Source organism: Mesoplodon densirostris, chromosome 6 (genome assembly GCF_025265405.1).
Source record: "Mesoplodon densirostris isolate mMesDen1 chromosome 6, mMesDen1 primary haplotype, whole genome shotgun sequence".
Classification (NCBI taxonomy): Eukaryota; Metazoa; Chordata; class Mammalia; order Artiodactyla; family Ziphiidae; genus Mesoplodon; species Mesoplodon densirostris.
The window spans coordinates 82,754,078-82,771,704 of NC_082666.1; the positions used below are offsets into that span (position 1 = coordinate 82,754,078).

At 39.1% G+C, this 17,627-nt stretch overlaps 1 protein-coding gene across 2 annotated transcripts in view; it reads left to right on the forward strand.

The window, feature by feature from the left end:
- The window catches only part of OSTF1 (osteoclast stimulating factor 1), a 49,668-nt gene extending 33,073 nt beyond the window's left edge, over positions 1 to 16,595 (forward strand). For both annotated transcript variants that reach the window (XM_060102333.1, XM_060102334.1), the window contains 6 exons: positions 64 to 117; positions 1,996 to 2,103; positions 3,233 to 3,282; positions 6,330 to 6,408; positions 9,596 to 9,694; positions 15,680 to 16,595. In XM_060102333.1, coding sequence (XP_059958316.1) covers positions 64 to 117; positions 1,996 to 2,103; positions 3,233 to 3,282; positions 6,330 to 6,408; positions 9,596 to 9,694; positions 15,680 to 15,738 — 449 coding nt within the window. In that variant the 3' untranslated portion in view covers positions 15,739 to 16,595. The remainder of the gene's footprint in view (positions 1 to 63; positions 118 to 1,995; positions 2,104 to 3,232; positions 3,283 to 6,329; positions 6,409 to 9,595; positions 9,695 to 15,679) is intronic.
- Positions 16,596 to 17,627: the final 1,032 nt, after the last annotated feature.

Sequence of the window (17,627 nt, forward strand, 5' to 3'; positions counted from 1 at the left end):
GCTTCAGGGAATCCTTTGGGTGGCCCTCTCAACATTGATATGCACCTTTTTTTTTCGATCTAGTGGCTGAGCAGGCAGAATCCATTGACAATCCATTGCATGAAGCTGCAAAAAGAGGTAGGTCTGATTCTTTTTGATTGAGATAAACAGTACAGTAAAACACAGACATATTAATTATGTAGTTTGATGACTTTTTTTTTTTTTTTTTTTTTGCTGTACGCGGGCCTCTCACTGCTGTGGCCTCTCCCGTTGCGGAGCACAGGCTCTGGACACACAGGCTCTGCGGCCATGGCTCGCGGGCCCAGCCGCTCCGCGGCATGTGGGATCTTCCGGGATCGGGGCACGAACCCGTGTCCCCTGCATCGGCAGGCGGACTCTCAACCACTGCGCCACCAGGGAAGCCCAGTTTGATGACTTTTAACAAATGCATTTACCTGTGTAACCAACACCCAGATCAAGATCCAGAACATTTCTATCATCCCAGAAAGTTCTTTTCCCAGTTAAATCCTTGTCTCCCCCAGAGGCAGTCTCTGTTCTGGCCTTCTTTCACTCTACAGAAATGTGTGATTTTAATTTTTAAAATGTCAGTCAACAAATAACTTTTGAGTCTTACCTGCCCTGTGCTTAGTTGTAAGTGAAAAGTCATGCTCTGTGACTTGCAGAGCTCGAAGTCTGGCGGGGGAGAGATGTGTGTAGCAGATCGTTACAAGATGGTGTGATAAGTATAGCAGTTGAAGTGTGTTTCAGTTAAACAGGCTATAGAGTCCAGAATGAGTAACAGGAGGGCAGAGGGTGGGGGCTTCTCAGGGGTCCAGCATCTGGGAGAGTGTTGGTATACTGCAAGTATGAATGGTGAGGATGGAGTTGGGGAGGAAGGGAACACCAGGGATGGGGCTTATACTTGGGGCTTTGTCCCGTAGATCAGTGGTTCTCCACAGAGGGTAATTCCTCTCTGCAAACCCTGGGACATTTGGCAGTATCTGGAGGCATTTTTTTTTTTTTTTTTTTTTTTTTTTTGCGGTATGTGGGCCTCTCACTGTTGTGGCCTCTCCCATTGCGGAGCACAGGCTCCGGACGCGCAGGCTCAGCGGCCATGGCTCACGGGCCCAGCCGCTCCGCGGCATGTGGGATCCTCCCGGACCAGGGCACGAACCCATGTCCCCTGCATTGGCAGGCAGACTCTCAACCACTGCGCCACCCGGGAAGCCCTCTGGAGGCATTTTGACTGTCATAACTGGGGGGATGCTGGCACCTTTTGTGTAGAGGCTGGGGATGTTGCTAAACATCGTGCAGTGCAGCCCCCATAACAAAGAATCCTCCAGCGCCAGATGTCAGTAGGGCCGCTGTTGAGAAACCCTGCTGTAGATCACGGGGAATTTTTTGTAAGGCCACAGTAAGCTCTCTTTCATTTAATTGTAGATATTTCTGAAATCTGAATGTGCAAAAGGAAATTATTGGTTTAGGATTGTGCATAAGTAGAACTACTAAACTGACATTTAAAAAATTCTTTGTAAACTAGATATTTAGGGCATTAGCCAGAGGATCTTAAATGAATAGTTATACTTTAACATATAAGAACAGCAGCTTTGAGTAGCTTATTTAGTTTTTCTTTTCTTGTAGGAACTGAAAATGTATTTTAAATATGAATGTGAGTAGTGTCTGCTTGTTCTTAGGTTTGACATTTTTTCCCAAAGTTCCAGGATTTCACAAAGGAAAAAAAAGTTGTTTTTACAAAGTAAAAATACCTTAAATGGACCCATTTAGGCAACTCTTCCCATTAACCTACCATTACAAATTGATGTTAATGCTTTCCATTAATAAACTGGAAGTCAAAATGTACCATAGAGAATGCGTTATGGGGCAGGTTTTAATTTCAGACTTGCTGATTAATCCTTTGCAAAAGCGAATTTATGCAGGATGAAATTGATTGAAAAGCAAAATGAAAAAAACTAAAAACCTTTTTCATGTGTTTTTATAAATGTAAAATGTTTTCAGGCAACTTGAGTTGGTTGAGAGAGTGTTTGGACAACCGAGTAGGTGTTAATGGCTTGGACAAAGCTGGAAGCACCGCCCTGTACTGGGCTTGTCACGGGGGTCACAAAGGTATTACATTTTGTTTGTTATCATAAATATCTGTGCTACTGAAAATGTGCTTCATCTAGGGGAGCCAGAGTTACACAAATGAAAAAAAAATTGGTTATTCTTTTTAAATTTTTCAGAACGTCAGCCAAAAGCCCAGTCCCTGGAAGCTCTGTAAAACAGTAGGTAGATTGTGATTGGTCAGCCTCACTACACGGACCTTTTCACTTGAAAGAGTGGAAGCTTCCTTTCCTCTCTCAGACTAGCAAAGGTTACAGGAAAACAACAGTAATATAAAAACAAACCCCACTGTCTAATCTCACGGAAGAAAGGACCAGAATTGATTCTTCTGACTTAGTTTTTCCCAGGAAGCTTTTTTTTTTCTTTCTTTTTTTTTTTTTTTTGCGGTACGCGGCCCTCTCACTGTTGTGGCCTCTCCCGTTGCGGAGCACAGGCTCCGGACGTGCAGGCTCAGCGTCCATGGCTCACGGGCCCAGCCGGTCTGCGGTATGTGGGATTTTCCCGGACCGGGGCACGAACCCGTGTCCTCTGCATCAGCAGGCAGACTCTCAACCACTGTGCCGCCAGGGAAGCCCTCCCAGGGAGCTTTTATGATTTACATTCTAAGTTTAAGATTTAGGAAAGAGACAGCATTTGCTTGAGTTAGTGATTCAGTTGATAACTTCCTCTGTTATAATCAATAATAATGACAAATGGAATTTCTAGATGTATTTCAGCCTGGCTGAAAACCTACCACACCCACTCTCTTTCTCCCTCTCTCTACAACACACAGAAAATGATCCCAACAGTAATGAGAAACAAAGAATCCAACAAATTAAATAGCATGGCCAAAGGAAAATTTAAACACAAATTAGTGGTATGAATATTAAGTGCCCCAGCAAATGTAAAAATATTCCTATCATAGATGTCATGTGAAAATACAAAAGCCAAAATATTTGAAAAAAATTTTCCCTATGTAATTCTACCTTTTACAGTCTTAGGTCTTCTATTTACATAAATGTTGAAAACTTTGTTATAACGATTTTCTTGATGATTCTTCTAAAAAGAATCCTTTCTTTTAAAATTATTATGCCGAGTCTTTTCAGACTTTTAGTCTCATTCTTTAAAAAGATCTTTTCTATTTGAATTTCAGATATAGTGGAAATGCTATTTACTCAACCAAACATTGAACTGAACCAACAGGTGAGATTGCTTATGCAGAAGTCATTTAACCCACCTACCTTGCTCTCCTGGTACAGCTTATATGTGTGTAAAATCCTATCTTGGTGTCTTGGAACTCACCTTTTCTCATTTATTATTTTTCATAAAACTTTTAATCAAAATACAACAAGCACATAGTTAAAAAATTATTATTACATTAAAGTCCAAATTGCATAAAGCCCCAAATTCCTGCCATACTCCTCCTCATATATCACTTTCAGCTTTTAGTGCTTTCCTCTTACCTTCATGTTACTAAGGAATATGCTTGTGGAGCTGTCTCATAATTCATCATCTTCATAAAGTGTTTTGGTATCCTATCTGGTAAGTGAAGGTTTACGCTTGTCAACTGCCCGGCTGTCATCTTCCAGCACCCAGCGCCCAATCTTTCCTCCTTCGGTCCTCCTAATGTATCATACATAGCATAGTTTTTGGTTATATTACTATATAGTGCTTATGGTATTATAGCTATTTAAATATCATTCACTGCTTGTATAACTTTTTTGTTTCTGTATTTATTGACTTTTATTTAGTGCTTTTTTTTTTGTATTTCACAAAGACCTCTACACTGTTTTATACTCTCTTGATATACTTTCCTAAATTGTATAAGATAATTGCTTTCTTTTTTTTCTTCCTGGAATCATACTGAAGGCTTCCATCTTCATTCTCTAATAGGAGCAACTTGGTCTCTACTGCCCTTTGCTGTCTTCCTGGGGAACGCTTCACCTCTCTCCTGTGTTGTGTCCTCACTTTTCTGGATCCTCTGTGTTCCATTTGTTGAAGAATACCTTCAAGTAAATTCCTGAGAAAGGGGAGCTTGGGCTTGATTATTTGGCTCATAGAATTCTGGGTGGAAAATGACTTCCCTCAGAACTTTGCAGGCATGGCTCCATGGTATTCTAGTTTCCAGGGTTGCTTTTGAGAGGTTTGATGCCTTTTTGAGCCCCATTCTTTGTGTGTTAACTGCTTTTTCCCTTTTTTATTTGGCCGTGCTGCGAGGCTTATAGGATCTTAGTTCCCTGACCAGGGATTGAACCCAGGCCCCTGGGCCCTCAGCAGTGAAAGTGCAGAGTCCTAACCACTGGGCGGCCAGGAAATTCCCTCCGTTTTCTCATGATTAGAATTTTACTCTATCCGTGGTATTCCAAACTTTCACAATGATGTGCTTTTAGAATGGGTCTTTTCCTGAAAATGGTAGTGAACTCTTTCAGCCTGGAAAAATATCTTGTATTCTTTCTTATATATTTTTATCTCACTGTTTCCTTTCTTCTTTGGTTCTGGAATGCCCATTAGCAGCTATGTTGGACCTCTCAGATTAAGCCTCTAATTTTCTTAGTTTTCCTCAGAGATTTTCTCATCTTTATGTTTTATTTTGGTCACCTTTTTAATTCCCCAGAGCACTGTATTAGATCTCTGTTGCTGTGTAACAAATTGCCACATATTTAGCAGCTTAAAAGTATACCCATTGACCTTATGCTTTCTGTAGGTGAGAATTCTGGGTGGCATAGCTGGATTTTCTGTTCAGGGTCTCACAGGTTGGAATCAAGGTATTGGCTGGAGTGGGGTTCTCATCTGGAGCTCGAGTCCTATTCCAAATTCATTCATGTTGCTGGGAGAATTGTGTTTCTTGCACCTATGGTATTGAGGCCCTCAACTTTTAGAGGCCACCCCTCCTGATGGACAGTTCACAACATGGCTGTTTGCTTTCTTCCTCAAGGCCAGCAGGAGATTGTGTTGCTGGTTCTATGCCTTTCCTTATAAGGGCCCACCTGACTAGGTCAGGTCCACCCAGGGTAATGTCTTTTGATGAACTTAACATCAACTGATTAGAAAATATGGGCATGATATCCTGTTATATTCACTGGTCTCACCCACTCTCAAGGGGAGGAAATTATACAGGGAGGTGTATTCCAGGGGGTAGGGAGCTTGAAGGCTGTCTTAGAATTCTTTCTACCACAAGCTCCTCCTTTTACTCTTATTTTTACTTTTACATAGCATCTTTTTCTCATTTCCTAACATAATGTCATATTATATCTCTGATATATTAATTATATACATATTTTAAAACATGTTCTGCTATTCACTACACTGTGTCTTTTTCCTCTGAGATCCATTAGCTTTGTTTTGATCTTTCTTCAGATATTGGAGGCCGTCCTCAAATATATAGTACCTTTGTCTGTCCATTCATGTTTGAGTGTGACTGAAAGCTCTGTGTGCTTGTGGGCTTATTGACTGGTGGTTTTCTCCATAGGGTGAAGTGGTGAGGTCCTGGATGTTCTGCTGGCTTATACCCAGATGCCAGTTAAAATATTCCCTTCCTCCCCCGCATTGGGACTGTTCAGCTCTCCCAGAGAAGTATTCTCCAGCCTCCTCCCTGGGCGTAGATGCTAGATTGTACACACTGGGGCACTGGGGTAGGTAAAGGCAGCTGGGAGAGGGGTCTTACTGCTCAGTTTGTAGGTTTTTCAGCTAGCCCCCTGCTTTTAGTTCCTAGCCTAATTGCCACCTTCTCTTGTGCGTGGAAGTTCCATGAGCTTGGAAGCTATCTGGTTAATTTCTCAGCAGGGTAATTCTACCATCTGTACTGGGTCATCTGGCAGCAGGGAGAAAGGAAGGTGATCTGGGGTTCTGGGGTTCTAATTACTCCTGAGAAACACTTTCACCCAGTACTCTTGGTTTCACTCCCATGCCTCATTCCTGCTCCCGTGTCTCCAGGCATCTCCAGTTCCTAATTCATGCTGGTTTCTGCGGAGACAAATCTGCTTGTTTCCTCCTGGTGTCTCCCTCTGCAGGCATCTGCACTTCCACTTGTGATCTGCCGAGTCAGTTTCTCCTCTTCCATCCCATTCCCTTTCCCCAAATGACTCACCTCTCATCTTTTGAGTCTCCTTTCCCTCTTTGGAATTTTATATGATTTTATAACTTCGTTCTCATTTTAGATTTACTTAGGTTAGAGTAAACCTAAATTCATGCGCGGTTTCAATCCACACTCTATTTTTAAAATGCTGCTTTCTCTTGTTATATCACCATAGAACAAGTTGGGAGACACAGCTTTGCATGCTGCTGCCTGGAAGGGTTATGCAGATATTGTCCAGTTGCTTCTGGCAAAAGGTAAAGTGTGCTTAGTTTATCTGGTCTTTGCTTACCCTGAAAAATAGGCTACATCCACTTATACCGCTTGAAATAGTAGGGAAAATAATAAGCTTCTTATTTTAAAACTGGAATTTTGATCTCTACTCTGTCTGCATCACAGAGTTGTTATGATAAGATAAAATTGAGGTGATTTGTGTGAGTTTTTAATTTTAACTCAAAAGCTTGGTAAGCTTTAAAATCACATATATTACCCTTAGTAAGAATTTATTGTACATTTCTGCAGGATTAAAGGGCCTCAGAAGGAAAGGGTGTGTGTGTGTATATGTGTGCATGCGCACACATGTGCACGCACACATACAGAGGAGACCTCTCTAAGAAAGCTGTATGGGTAAAGTTGCTGAGGCCCCTGTTCTCACAGGAAAGCTTGATAGATAACAAAGAATGCTGTGGCTGCGATGTCCTGCTTTGAGCTGAGCAGATGCTAGATGTACAGAAAATAAGAAGATACGTTGATTCCCTGTTTTTACACAAGTCAGAAGCAACAGTGAAATTATGGACTCACTATCCATTCATCTATTTGTCCCACAAATATTAGTTAACCTTTATAGAAGGCCAGGGATATCACCCCGTCCTGCACCCTGGTCCAGAAGGCTGTAATATAGGATGCTTGAATCCCCAACCTACATGACACATGGATGCAGTATCATCAAGGATCCTTGGAACAATGTTGTGGGTTATATGAGAGGAAATGTTTTTGATTTAAAGGATGTTGATGATGTAAACTCCAGGTGCAAAAGATCAGACACCTTGAGGACCACTGTAGTGCCCCCCAAAGGTACGCCAACATCTGCACTGTCTGCTATGGCAGCCACTAACCACACGTGCTCCTGAGCCCTTGAAATGAGGCTAGTCTGAATTGAGATGTGCTGTAAGTGTAAAATGAATACCAGGTTTTGAAGACTTAGTAGAAACAAAAAGAGTGAAGTATCACAATAATTTTCGTATTGGTTACATGATGAAGTGATAACACTTTGGCTATACTGGGTTAAATGAAATATATTATTAAAATGAATTTCACATTTTGAAAACGTAGCCACTAGAAAAATTTCAATTACATCTATGGCTCACATAATTTTCTGCTGGGCAGCGCTGTTTGAGAGGGACACAGGAAATGGTTGAGTTTCTTCTCTAGCATCCTGTCCCTGAACATTTCCCATCCTGACAGAAATCATGTATGTGAGTTCTCAAGTGTAAAGTAAGGTATGCTTAGTCACAGAACTATGAACCTGCAGGATTTTTGACCTGTAGTACAGCGAGAGAATGAGGTTTTCCCTATAACCCCAGCTGTGGATATCTCAATCTGTTCATGAGAGATTTTCATACACAGTCACTGTATTCCTAATTAAACATACTATTCTTTTCTTGACAGTATTTTTGTGCCTTTGAGTTTTAGGAGATTTATATTTTGTTTACTGAAGAGGATGTGGTTGTAGAGAAAATGGCACTCTCAAACACTGTGGCAGAAAGTGTCAATTGGTAAGCCTTCTTGGCAGGCAGTCTAACAGTAGCTAGCAGAATGAAAACATACATATCCTTACATTTCAGCACCACTTCTAGGAAACTGTCCTTCAGAAATGTATATAAAAGATGTTGTTCAAGGAAGTTCATGGCAGCATTGTTTGTGATAATGAAAAATTAGGAACAGCCTAAATACCCCTCAATAGAGGAGTGGTTAAATAAATTTTGGAGTACCCACAAAATGGAATAATTATAAATATTTACATAGATTGGGTTATAAGTATGTGTACTACTAAGGAATGAATACGATGATATATTATTAAGTTAAAAAAATCAAAACTAGTGGTTACCAGGGAGGAGAGGGAGGGAAAGGGGTAAGATAGGGTTAGGGGATTAAGAGGTACAAACTACTGTGTATAAAATAAATAAGCTACAAGGATACATAGTGCAACACAGGGAATATAGCCAATATTTTGTGACAATTATAAATGAAATATAACCTTTAAAAATTGTGAACCCCTATGTTATATACCTGAAACTTATAAATATTGTACATCAACTAAAAAAACAGGAAAATATCATTGGCAAAAAAAAATCAAATTACAGACTAATACATGGAGTATGATTTTGTGTATATGTCCACATATGTCTGTGAATGCATTCTTGCACATAAGGGAGATGGGAACTGATGCCCACTTGTTGGGAATGGTCACCTCTGGGGAAGGTAGAAGATGGGGAAGGAAGGGGTTAGTTGAAGGCTGAAATGAGACATAAGCTTTTGTTCAGCATACATCTGTATTTTTGAATCTTTGACAATGAGAAAGATTTATGAATTCTGATGTAATTTATCACATAATAAAGACATGGAAAAAAGGGCGTAGAAGATGGGCTGTGGGAACAATGGATTGCCTCTAGATTTTAGTGTTACTAATTCTGCTAATAAGCATGAGAGTATACTGAAGATAAATATTAATCTCCTGAAGCTCAACTTACATGGTCTTTTCTAAAGACCTTGAAAAGAAGAGGCAAAGGGTGTATTGAATTTAATCTCCAAAAACTCATGCCAAGGCACGTTGAGTCTAACTGATTTACCGTCCACAGGGACAGTAAACTCCTCACTGAAAAGTTCACGTGCAATTCTATAGGGACTCGAAAGGAAGGCTATATTTTAATTGTGTATAATTATTACAGGTGCAGCAATAAGCTCCCTGATTAAAGCTGCCAAATATGCTATTACTGTTTTGAGAAAGTTTTACTGTTTGGAAAGAGCCTAGTTCGGGGCCAGAATGGTTGTCTAGTTAGTTCTGCCAAAAGTGATTAGTTTTGACGGAAAGAGGATTGGCTGCTATATAATTAACACTGCTGTTTGTTATATAAGAAACTTGTTAAGAGAGTAAATCCTAAGAGTTCTCATTACAAGGAAAATAATTTTTATATTCTTTTAATTTTGTATCTATATGGGATGATGGATGTTTACTAAACTTACTGTGATAATCATTTCGTGATGTTCGTAAGTCAAATCATAATGCCGTACACCTTAAACTTATACAGTGTTGTGTGTCAATTATATCTCAATATAACTGGAAGAAAGAAAAGAAAAAGAGAAAAAGGAAACTAAAAAAAAAAAGTATTGGCTGCTACTATAGAGTCTTCAAAACACCTAATTTACTTTCTTGTGTTGGGGAAGGTGCTAGAACAGACTTAAGAAACAATGAGAAGAAGCTGGCCCTGGACATGGCTACTAATGCTGCCTGTGCATCTCTCCTGAAAAAGAAACAGGGAACAGGTACTTGATTTTAATCCTTCTTCCTCCTGATGCCATCATGACTAAGAGTAATCGATTTAATATTAGGGAAAATTTTTTCTTGGTAAATTCTTCAGGTGATTCTAAAGTTAGATTTTATATCCTTGGTCTGAATCAGAACTTCAACATGGAAGAATACCTTTATGCAAACAAATTTGAAGAGACATCGATTTTTTGCTATGATTAGTATGTTTCTTTTATTCCTTGCCATCAAGTTCTAATTACTTTACTTTCCATTACAGTCCTTATCTGAGAACCATTGTTTCCATATTCTCATTTCAGATTTGTTTTTATGAGTGGTTATCGCTAAATATTTTTTAAATTATGCATTCAAGAGCTTTATGATTATATTTTGTTTCTATTTTAAATGAGGGTATCAAAATTATTTGTAATCAAAATTTTGTAATCAAAATGATTCTAAACTTTGTAAATGTATCGGTATCTCTTCACAGTTCTATGCATGGTTTTTTAAAGATAAGAGTGTATATTCTTTTTTAAAAAAATTAATTTATTTTTGGCTGTGTTAGGTCTTTGTTGCTGCGCACAAGCTTTCTCTAGTTGCGGGGAGTGGGGGCTGCTCTTCGTTGTGGTGCACGGGCTTCTCATTGCGGTGGCTTCTCTTGTTGTGGAGCACGGGCTCTAGACGCGTGGGCTTTAGTAGTTGTGGCACGCAGGCTCAGTAGTTGGTGGCTTGTGGGCTGTAGAGCACAGGCTCAGTAGTTGTGGCGCACGGGCTTAGTTGCTCCACGGCATGTGGGATCTTCCCAGACCGGGGATCGAACCTGTGTCCCCTGAATTGGCAGGTGGATTCTTAACCACTGCGCCACCAGGGAAGTCTGAAGATAGAGTGTATATTCTTAAAGATAATATCTATTGATGTGGGAGAAGAGGTTTGAAAAGTTCACATGCAATTCTATAAAAATGAAGAGTTTGTGTCGTGGTTTTGAAAAGGTGTTAAAGGAAAGAAGAGGTGTTAAACACATTTGCACTGTTCATGATTACTATTCAGAGATTGGCTGTTGATTTGACTTCTCAGTATATAGCCTGCTGAATGTGCTTCCCTAGATTCATTCTAATATGGTGATTCCAGAAAGGAGTACTGGGGGTGGCAGGGTGTGAACTCTTCTTCCCATCCACTCTCCTCTGTCCCTCTTTCATTTATCATCAGCCTTCTGGCCCATGAGAAACCCAGAGAGGTAGAAAAAAAGAAAGGTGGACGATGCTTGGTTGGAGGGAATATTTGATCTCTTTTTTCTCACTTCTCAAGCCTTATTCTACTTAATTATCTCATGTTTGGCACTTTAATTCCACTTTGAAGTATAAGCCTGTAATGGATACATTTTTACTGCTATTTTCTAGAAAGGAACTAGTATAATGGAGGATTCACCTTTTGCAAGTCTTTGTATTGCTACTCATCATTCTGGACTTTTTTAGTATTGCTTTAGAGTCAGAAGTTTAGACTGATTCATGTTGGTGGAGAATCACCAAGACAACTTTTTAGAAATTTCCATTATAGAGGCTATGTTCATGTGTTTTCATTTTATCCTTAGGGTATTATCATTTTCAGAGTTCTCAAACTTGGGTTATGAGATACTCATTTCTGTTTCTATCATTTGAATCAAATTCCCATTAATGTTTGAACCCTTGGAAAACTTATTTCTCCCTCAGGTATCCCTTGATTTATGAAAAGAGTCAATATTATGCTGTCCCATATTCCATTTCTAGCAGAAGCAGCAAAGTACATCAGTCCCCTGGTTTCCTGCTTTAGTCAATTAAAAAAAGCAAACAGCCCCCCTCTCTTCATGGCTTCCCAAGGGAACTTCCCAGAATCATCTTCCTTACCTATCGTCAAATTCCCATCATAGTTCTCCACACAAATCCATTGTTCCGTTTGTCCCTTATTTCAGATAAGTGTTTGTTCCAGATTCTTATTTAACCTCAGTTCAGGTATAGTGTAAACTATTAAGCAGTTAGGGGTTTCTTAATTATTTAAGCCATGAATGTTTGCTGGCAGTGTAAGTCTTTCTTTAAAGTGATTACTCATGCATAGATGTGTATAGGTTCTACCAAATGAGTGAGAAAGTGTTTACCAGCTGAGTGGTGCTCCCTAGCTACATTTTGACTGAGAAGCCATATTTGCAGCCATGTGGGAGAAACACTTTTACTTGAGGTGGACCTCTCACACCCTGCTGCCTTGGTTGGGTCAGGAAGAAGGACTATGACCTAATTTCCTTTCTCTGCCACTGACTTCCTGCTGCTATATGGGTACCTCCAAAACATCCTGACTGAGGAGTAAGATTTCTTATGAGCTAAAGGTTATCAGAGTCTCATGCACACTCTGAGTTTGATGGTGATAGACAGTGAAAATATCACACCTGCTCAGACCCCAGAGAGCTACATCCAGAAGCCTCCACATGAACAACTGGAGCTGGAAGAGACAGGTGGCAAACTTTTCTCTTTTTCTCCTCATTTTTCTGTAGTCTTTGTAGAAAAGGGCAGGGACGTTGGTGTTCTGTTTCTCTGTTTACTCCAAGTTTCTTTAGTTTACCTTCCTAAATGTGTGCTATACTGATTTCAGTAATGAGAGAATCTTGGGGCCTGGCACACAGAGCCAAGAAATGAATTTTTGTATTTCATTTTTTCATGTTACCTTTTTCTGTTTTTTTTTCTTCATTTGCCCAATTATCCAGTTTAAAAAATTTTAATTTGTATTTTGATCCTAGTTGGAATGAGAGTTTGAATATTTGGCCATATAGCAAATTGCCAGCATGAACTCTAAACCAGAAAAGGTATATTCTGATATCGTTGTCCACTTTTAAAAACACATCTTGAATTTCTTATATGGACAAAATAATTTACATGTTACAGTTACCATGAAGGGTAACTTTACGATATAGGGTGGGGTCAAGCCATACTTGAGGATTGAACCTTTAAGTTCTTTTTCCAATTTTTAAAAACTAGGGTATAATTTACATTAAGTAAAGTACATAAATCTTAAGTGTACATCTTGATGATTTTTGTTTTTACTGTGCTTACACTTTTTAAAAAAATGCATTAACCTGATTTAATCCACACTGAAATTAACCTTTTTTTTTTTTTTCCGGCTGTGCCACACGGCATGCAGGATCTTAGTTCCCCAACCAGGGATTGAACCTGGGCCCCCTTCAGTGGAAGTGCAGAGTCCTAACCACTGGACTGCCAGGGGATTCCCACTGTGCCTAAACTTATTAACCATAACCCAGATGATAGAGGACACTTCCCACACAATAGAAGCCTCCCTCAGAATCCTCTGCTTCTCTCACCATAGATTAGTTTTGCCTGTTTTCAAACTTGATATAAATGGAATCAAACAGTATGTGCTCTTTGGTGTATAACTTCTTTCACATAACATGTCTATGAGATTTATACATGTTATTGTGTTTATCCCTCCACCATTTGTTTATTTATTTGTTTGTTTGTCTAAGTTCTGGTGCTTTGGAACATGTAAATCCAGGGCAGTGAGATTGAGAAAAAAATGGAAGTGAGGTAGGGGAGGCTGGGAAGCACTACTAGGGGATACATTACCATGATAGTCATGCCCCAAGACGGGCTATGACGATACAGCTCATTATCAGCACTTGGCCATATGAGAAGTTTCCAGAGAAACTGCCTCAGAGCAGTCCATGGAAGGAAGGAAGGAGAAGTTTATTTGCCTGGCTCTCACTTTCTATTTGGTCAGAATTTGCACGGTGGCAAGTCATCTTTCTCTTGCTTAAAGCAAAGTGCCAAAGTAACCACTGAAGGACAAAGAATATCTCCAATGTCGAAAAACACAGGATTGTAGTAACAAGGTAGAAAGGGGAAGAGCTTTACTATTTGTCTTTTTGTCTTTAGCTTAAAAGGCTACTTTTATCAAGTTCATGGCCAGTCCTGAAGTTTGTGGGTGTGTATGGAACAGAACAAAATACCTTCCTCCCAGGTCTCCAGAACTCCTCTTAAGGAGAATGGAGAAGAGTACAGTCAACCCGGAGACTTCTAATAGTTTGGAAGCTTGTGTGAAGTCGTTGAAGGCCACCTCTGTTCTGCGTAAAGCCACTTGTTCTTTTACCTTTCTTTCTCTCTCTTATATAAGATAAATCGGTTTCTATATCCCTGCCCTCTCCCCTGCCCCTTCCTTTTTTTTTTTCAATAATCATTTTTCTAAACCTATGAAGACTTAAAAAAAACTACAGTATCATCAAACATCTTGTGATGGTCTAAATTTACCATTTTCTCTTACATGTTTGTTTATTCTTTGCTTATTTATTTATGTTTTTTTTAAGTAGGGTCCAAACTGATAGCTATGTCTCTTGTTTCTTTGTTTTTCAATTAATGTTTCCTTTCCCTCTCCTTTTCCTCTTTGTTTAGCCTTGCAGTTTATTTGTTAAAGAAACTGGGACAATTTCCCTGAATTTCCCAGTGTAGACATTGCATGCGTGCATTCCCATGGTGTTGTCATGCTCCTCTGTCCTCTGTATTTTTGTCAATTGGTGTTACATCTAGAGGTTTGATTAGATTTGGATTCTATCTATCTGTCTATCTATCTATCTATTTTAGGGATAGAGGGAAGAATACTTCATAAAGAAAATTGTATTCTTCTATCAGAGGCACATAATATCTGTTTGTCACTTGTCCTGCAATGTTAGCATCCATGGATGATCATTGTCTAGATTCATTATTTCACTAATGGTTGCGAAATGGTGATATTCTAATTTTGTCACTCCTTTCTTGGTTAATAGTTGGAACATTCTATAAAGAAAAATTTTCCCTTATCAACTGTTTGGTTACTTGAGCAATAGTTTGTATATCAGTGGCAGAATAAAGGCTTGATTTTTGCCTTTTAAGAGTTTTCAAAATAACCTGCTGGTTCCCTATTATTTTTCGAAGGGGGCCAATGAATTCTCTTTGGTGTGTGTTGAAATATTTGCTGTGTTTTAATCCAGCATAGTTTCCTTACTGGTAGCCTATCTTTGGCTAGTGGAGGCCTCTTCTGGTTGGATCCTGAGCCCTTTTAAAATGATGCTGTCTTTGCTAGGATCCTTGTTTTATGGCATAACAAGAGGTTTCAGGTCTATCTTTTACAGTTTCTTCCCCAGACTTGGAATCAGTCATATCTCCATTGAGCATGGGCTTATAGTATTTAGAGATCATGTTCTGGGTACTATATATAACACACATTTATTGAGCTCTAACAATGTGCTTATACTTGCATTTCAGTTTTCCCCTTAAAACTATACCTCGTGTAACCTGTTGCTATAGGAATTTGACTAGACAGTTTGAATTTGACTGGACAGGTGAACAGTTAAAGATCAGATGTCTTCCTTTTGAACTCTGTTTAAGGTTGACTTAACATTTGGTGGGGTTCAGCTCTTTCTATTTTGAAACTTTTATTTTTCATTTCAGTTTCTTTTGCTTCTGAGTATACTTTATCAATGTTTTCTAAAATGAAACTGAAGCTTTTGTGTTTTCATTCTCTTTCTTTTCCTTTTCCCCCCTCTCATTAGTTATCTTTCTACCCAGTGACCTTGCCCTCAGGTAAGGCCACAGGTTGTCGACTGACTGAAGCCACCTGTGCACTTGTCATTGGGAGAGGAGGTTGGAAGCACAGTTGTCAGGGTGGACGGGCTTCTGGTGTGTTCCACATTGGTCATGGTGCATGTGGCTGGTCGTATTTTGTTTGAGATAGACTAATGGTACCTCAGCACCATGTGCTTTACTTTTCTGCATGTCTAGGTAACATGCAGACAAATGTATTTGTCAGCCTCTGTGGCAACAGAAACTAATCAGTTAGACTGGAAAGCAAAAGTAGAAAAATATCCTTGGAGAAAATACAACCCCTAGGTCTGAGGGAAGATTACAGTGTTTTGAATTGTCAGGAGCTTTGAAAGTGAAAACAAAATCTGAGCCATTTGTAATTTCTCTGTTTTGCCTTTCCCCCATTCCTTTTAGATGCAGTCCGAACATTAAGCAATGCCGAGGACTATCTTGATGATGAAGACTCAGATTAATTCCTTTCCAGAGCTTTGAGATCTAAAACTTGTGTTGCTTTTGCCATTTCAAAACCTTGTCTTTGCCAGAAGAGTGTTGGTAACTGTAAAAAAAAAAAAAAAAAAAAAAAAAAAGTCTATATGAACGTGGCAGCATTGCACTGTTTGAATAAAACATGTAAATGAATAGTTCTCACCTTCAGTTTGCCAATAAGTGACTGGATATTTTGCTGTATAAAGTACATTTTTGTTCACCAGAGTAGAACAAGAAGATATTATTTCTATTTATCAAGCTTAAAGGAATTTTAAGAATTTTTTTCTTTAAAAAAATCGGGATTTTTTTTTTAAGTTCTTTACCTCAAGGATTGAGATATTTTGAATGGATTTTTCAAGGGGGGAATGCTTATTATAATAATAAACCGAAAGACTTAATAGAAAATCGTCAGCTATTCTGACAAAAATAAACATTTTAAGAGACTTTATTTCCTTTGTTTTGTGGTATCACTCTTTGCTGGTAAATAAATAAAGCTTTTTATATTTATATTTAGGTAAAGACTGATTTGATTTTTTAAATAACATTTTGTATTATTAACACAGAAGAATCATAGTAGCCAAATTTTCTTTCTTTTTTTTTTCTGGATACAGCGTATTTTATTGATGGTACATGACAAAGTAGGGCTCCCTAAGCCCCTCCTCTTCTTTAGGGGGTCTGGGATGGAAACCGTGGAGGTCGGGAGATTCTCAGTGTCTTGGGGGATCGAGTTGGCATAGTAGCCAAATTTCTGTTCAGCCTTCTATATCTGCTTTGATTAAAGTGAAGACAACAGTCATTGAGGAGATACATTTCTAATAAACTTTAATAATTATGCGACTTTCAATTTTCTCTCCAATGTTGTCCTTAATGTGAAGAAACCCAGCAACTCATTAAAATTGTTTAAGGTTTAAAAGATTAAAATATTGATTTCCTTATTATGGAAGCTGCTATAATTTTCCATAATGGAGTAGCATTCAGTTTTTCACTTTTTTTTTTTTTTTTTTTGTGGTACGCGGGCCTGTCACTGTTGCGGCCTCTCCCGTTGCGGAGCACAGGCTCCGGACGCGCAGGCTCAGCGGCCATGGCTCACGGGCCCAGCCGCTCCGCGGCATGTGGGATCCTCCCAGACCGGGGCACGAACCCGTGTCCCCTGCATCGGCAGGCGGACTCTCAACCACTGCGCCACCAGGGAAGCCCAGTTTTTCACTTTGGTGACAATTATTTTCTCTAAACATGGCTCTACCTTGTAATGATCTGGATTCTTTTGCTAAAACATCAGTTTAACATTGCAGGGAGGCTTCTGTACTACTGAAGTGACACTTCATTTGAGATTCTAATTTTGTATCACTGCAGTGATGATATTAGAAATGACACAGCCATTGGCATTTGCCTGGATTCCAGGCCCCAGACCCAGAAGTATATTTTGCAAGAAGCCTTTGATGCTAATTTCAAAAACACACATTGATGAAGAGAAGAAAATGTTTGAAGAAGGAAGTGGGTTAGCTCAGGAAATGAATAACTGCCTCTAGAGGAGTTTCCTCTGTCTGTGACTTTGGCTTTTCTCTCTGTGGGTGCTTTGAGAAAGGATACCCTGAGAAGCCTGGTAGAGGTCTATCAAATACCCCAAATAAATTTTAGTAGAAAGACATCTGTACAAGTAGTAACAGCGAAAAGATGAGCACAAAATCTGAAATTAGTAAAAAGATATTTTATTTTCAAAACAAATGTGTAAATTTTAATTAAACATTTTTGTTGCTTCATAAGCATAAACTTGAATATATGAAATTCTCATTGAAATTCTGTTCCCACAGAAACTTTTAAGGATTTGTTTTTTAAAATAGGGCTTGTGCCTTAACAAAAAGCTTTTGGAAATCGC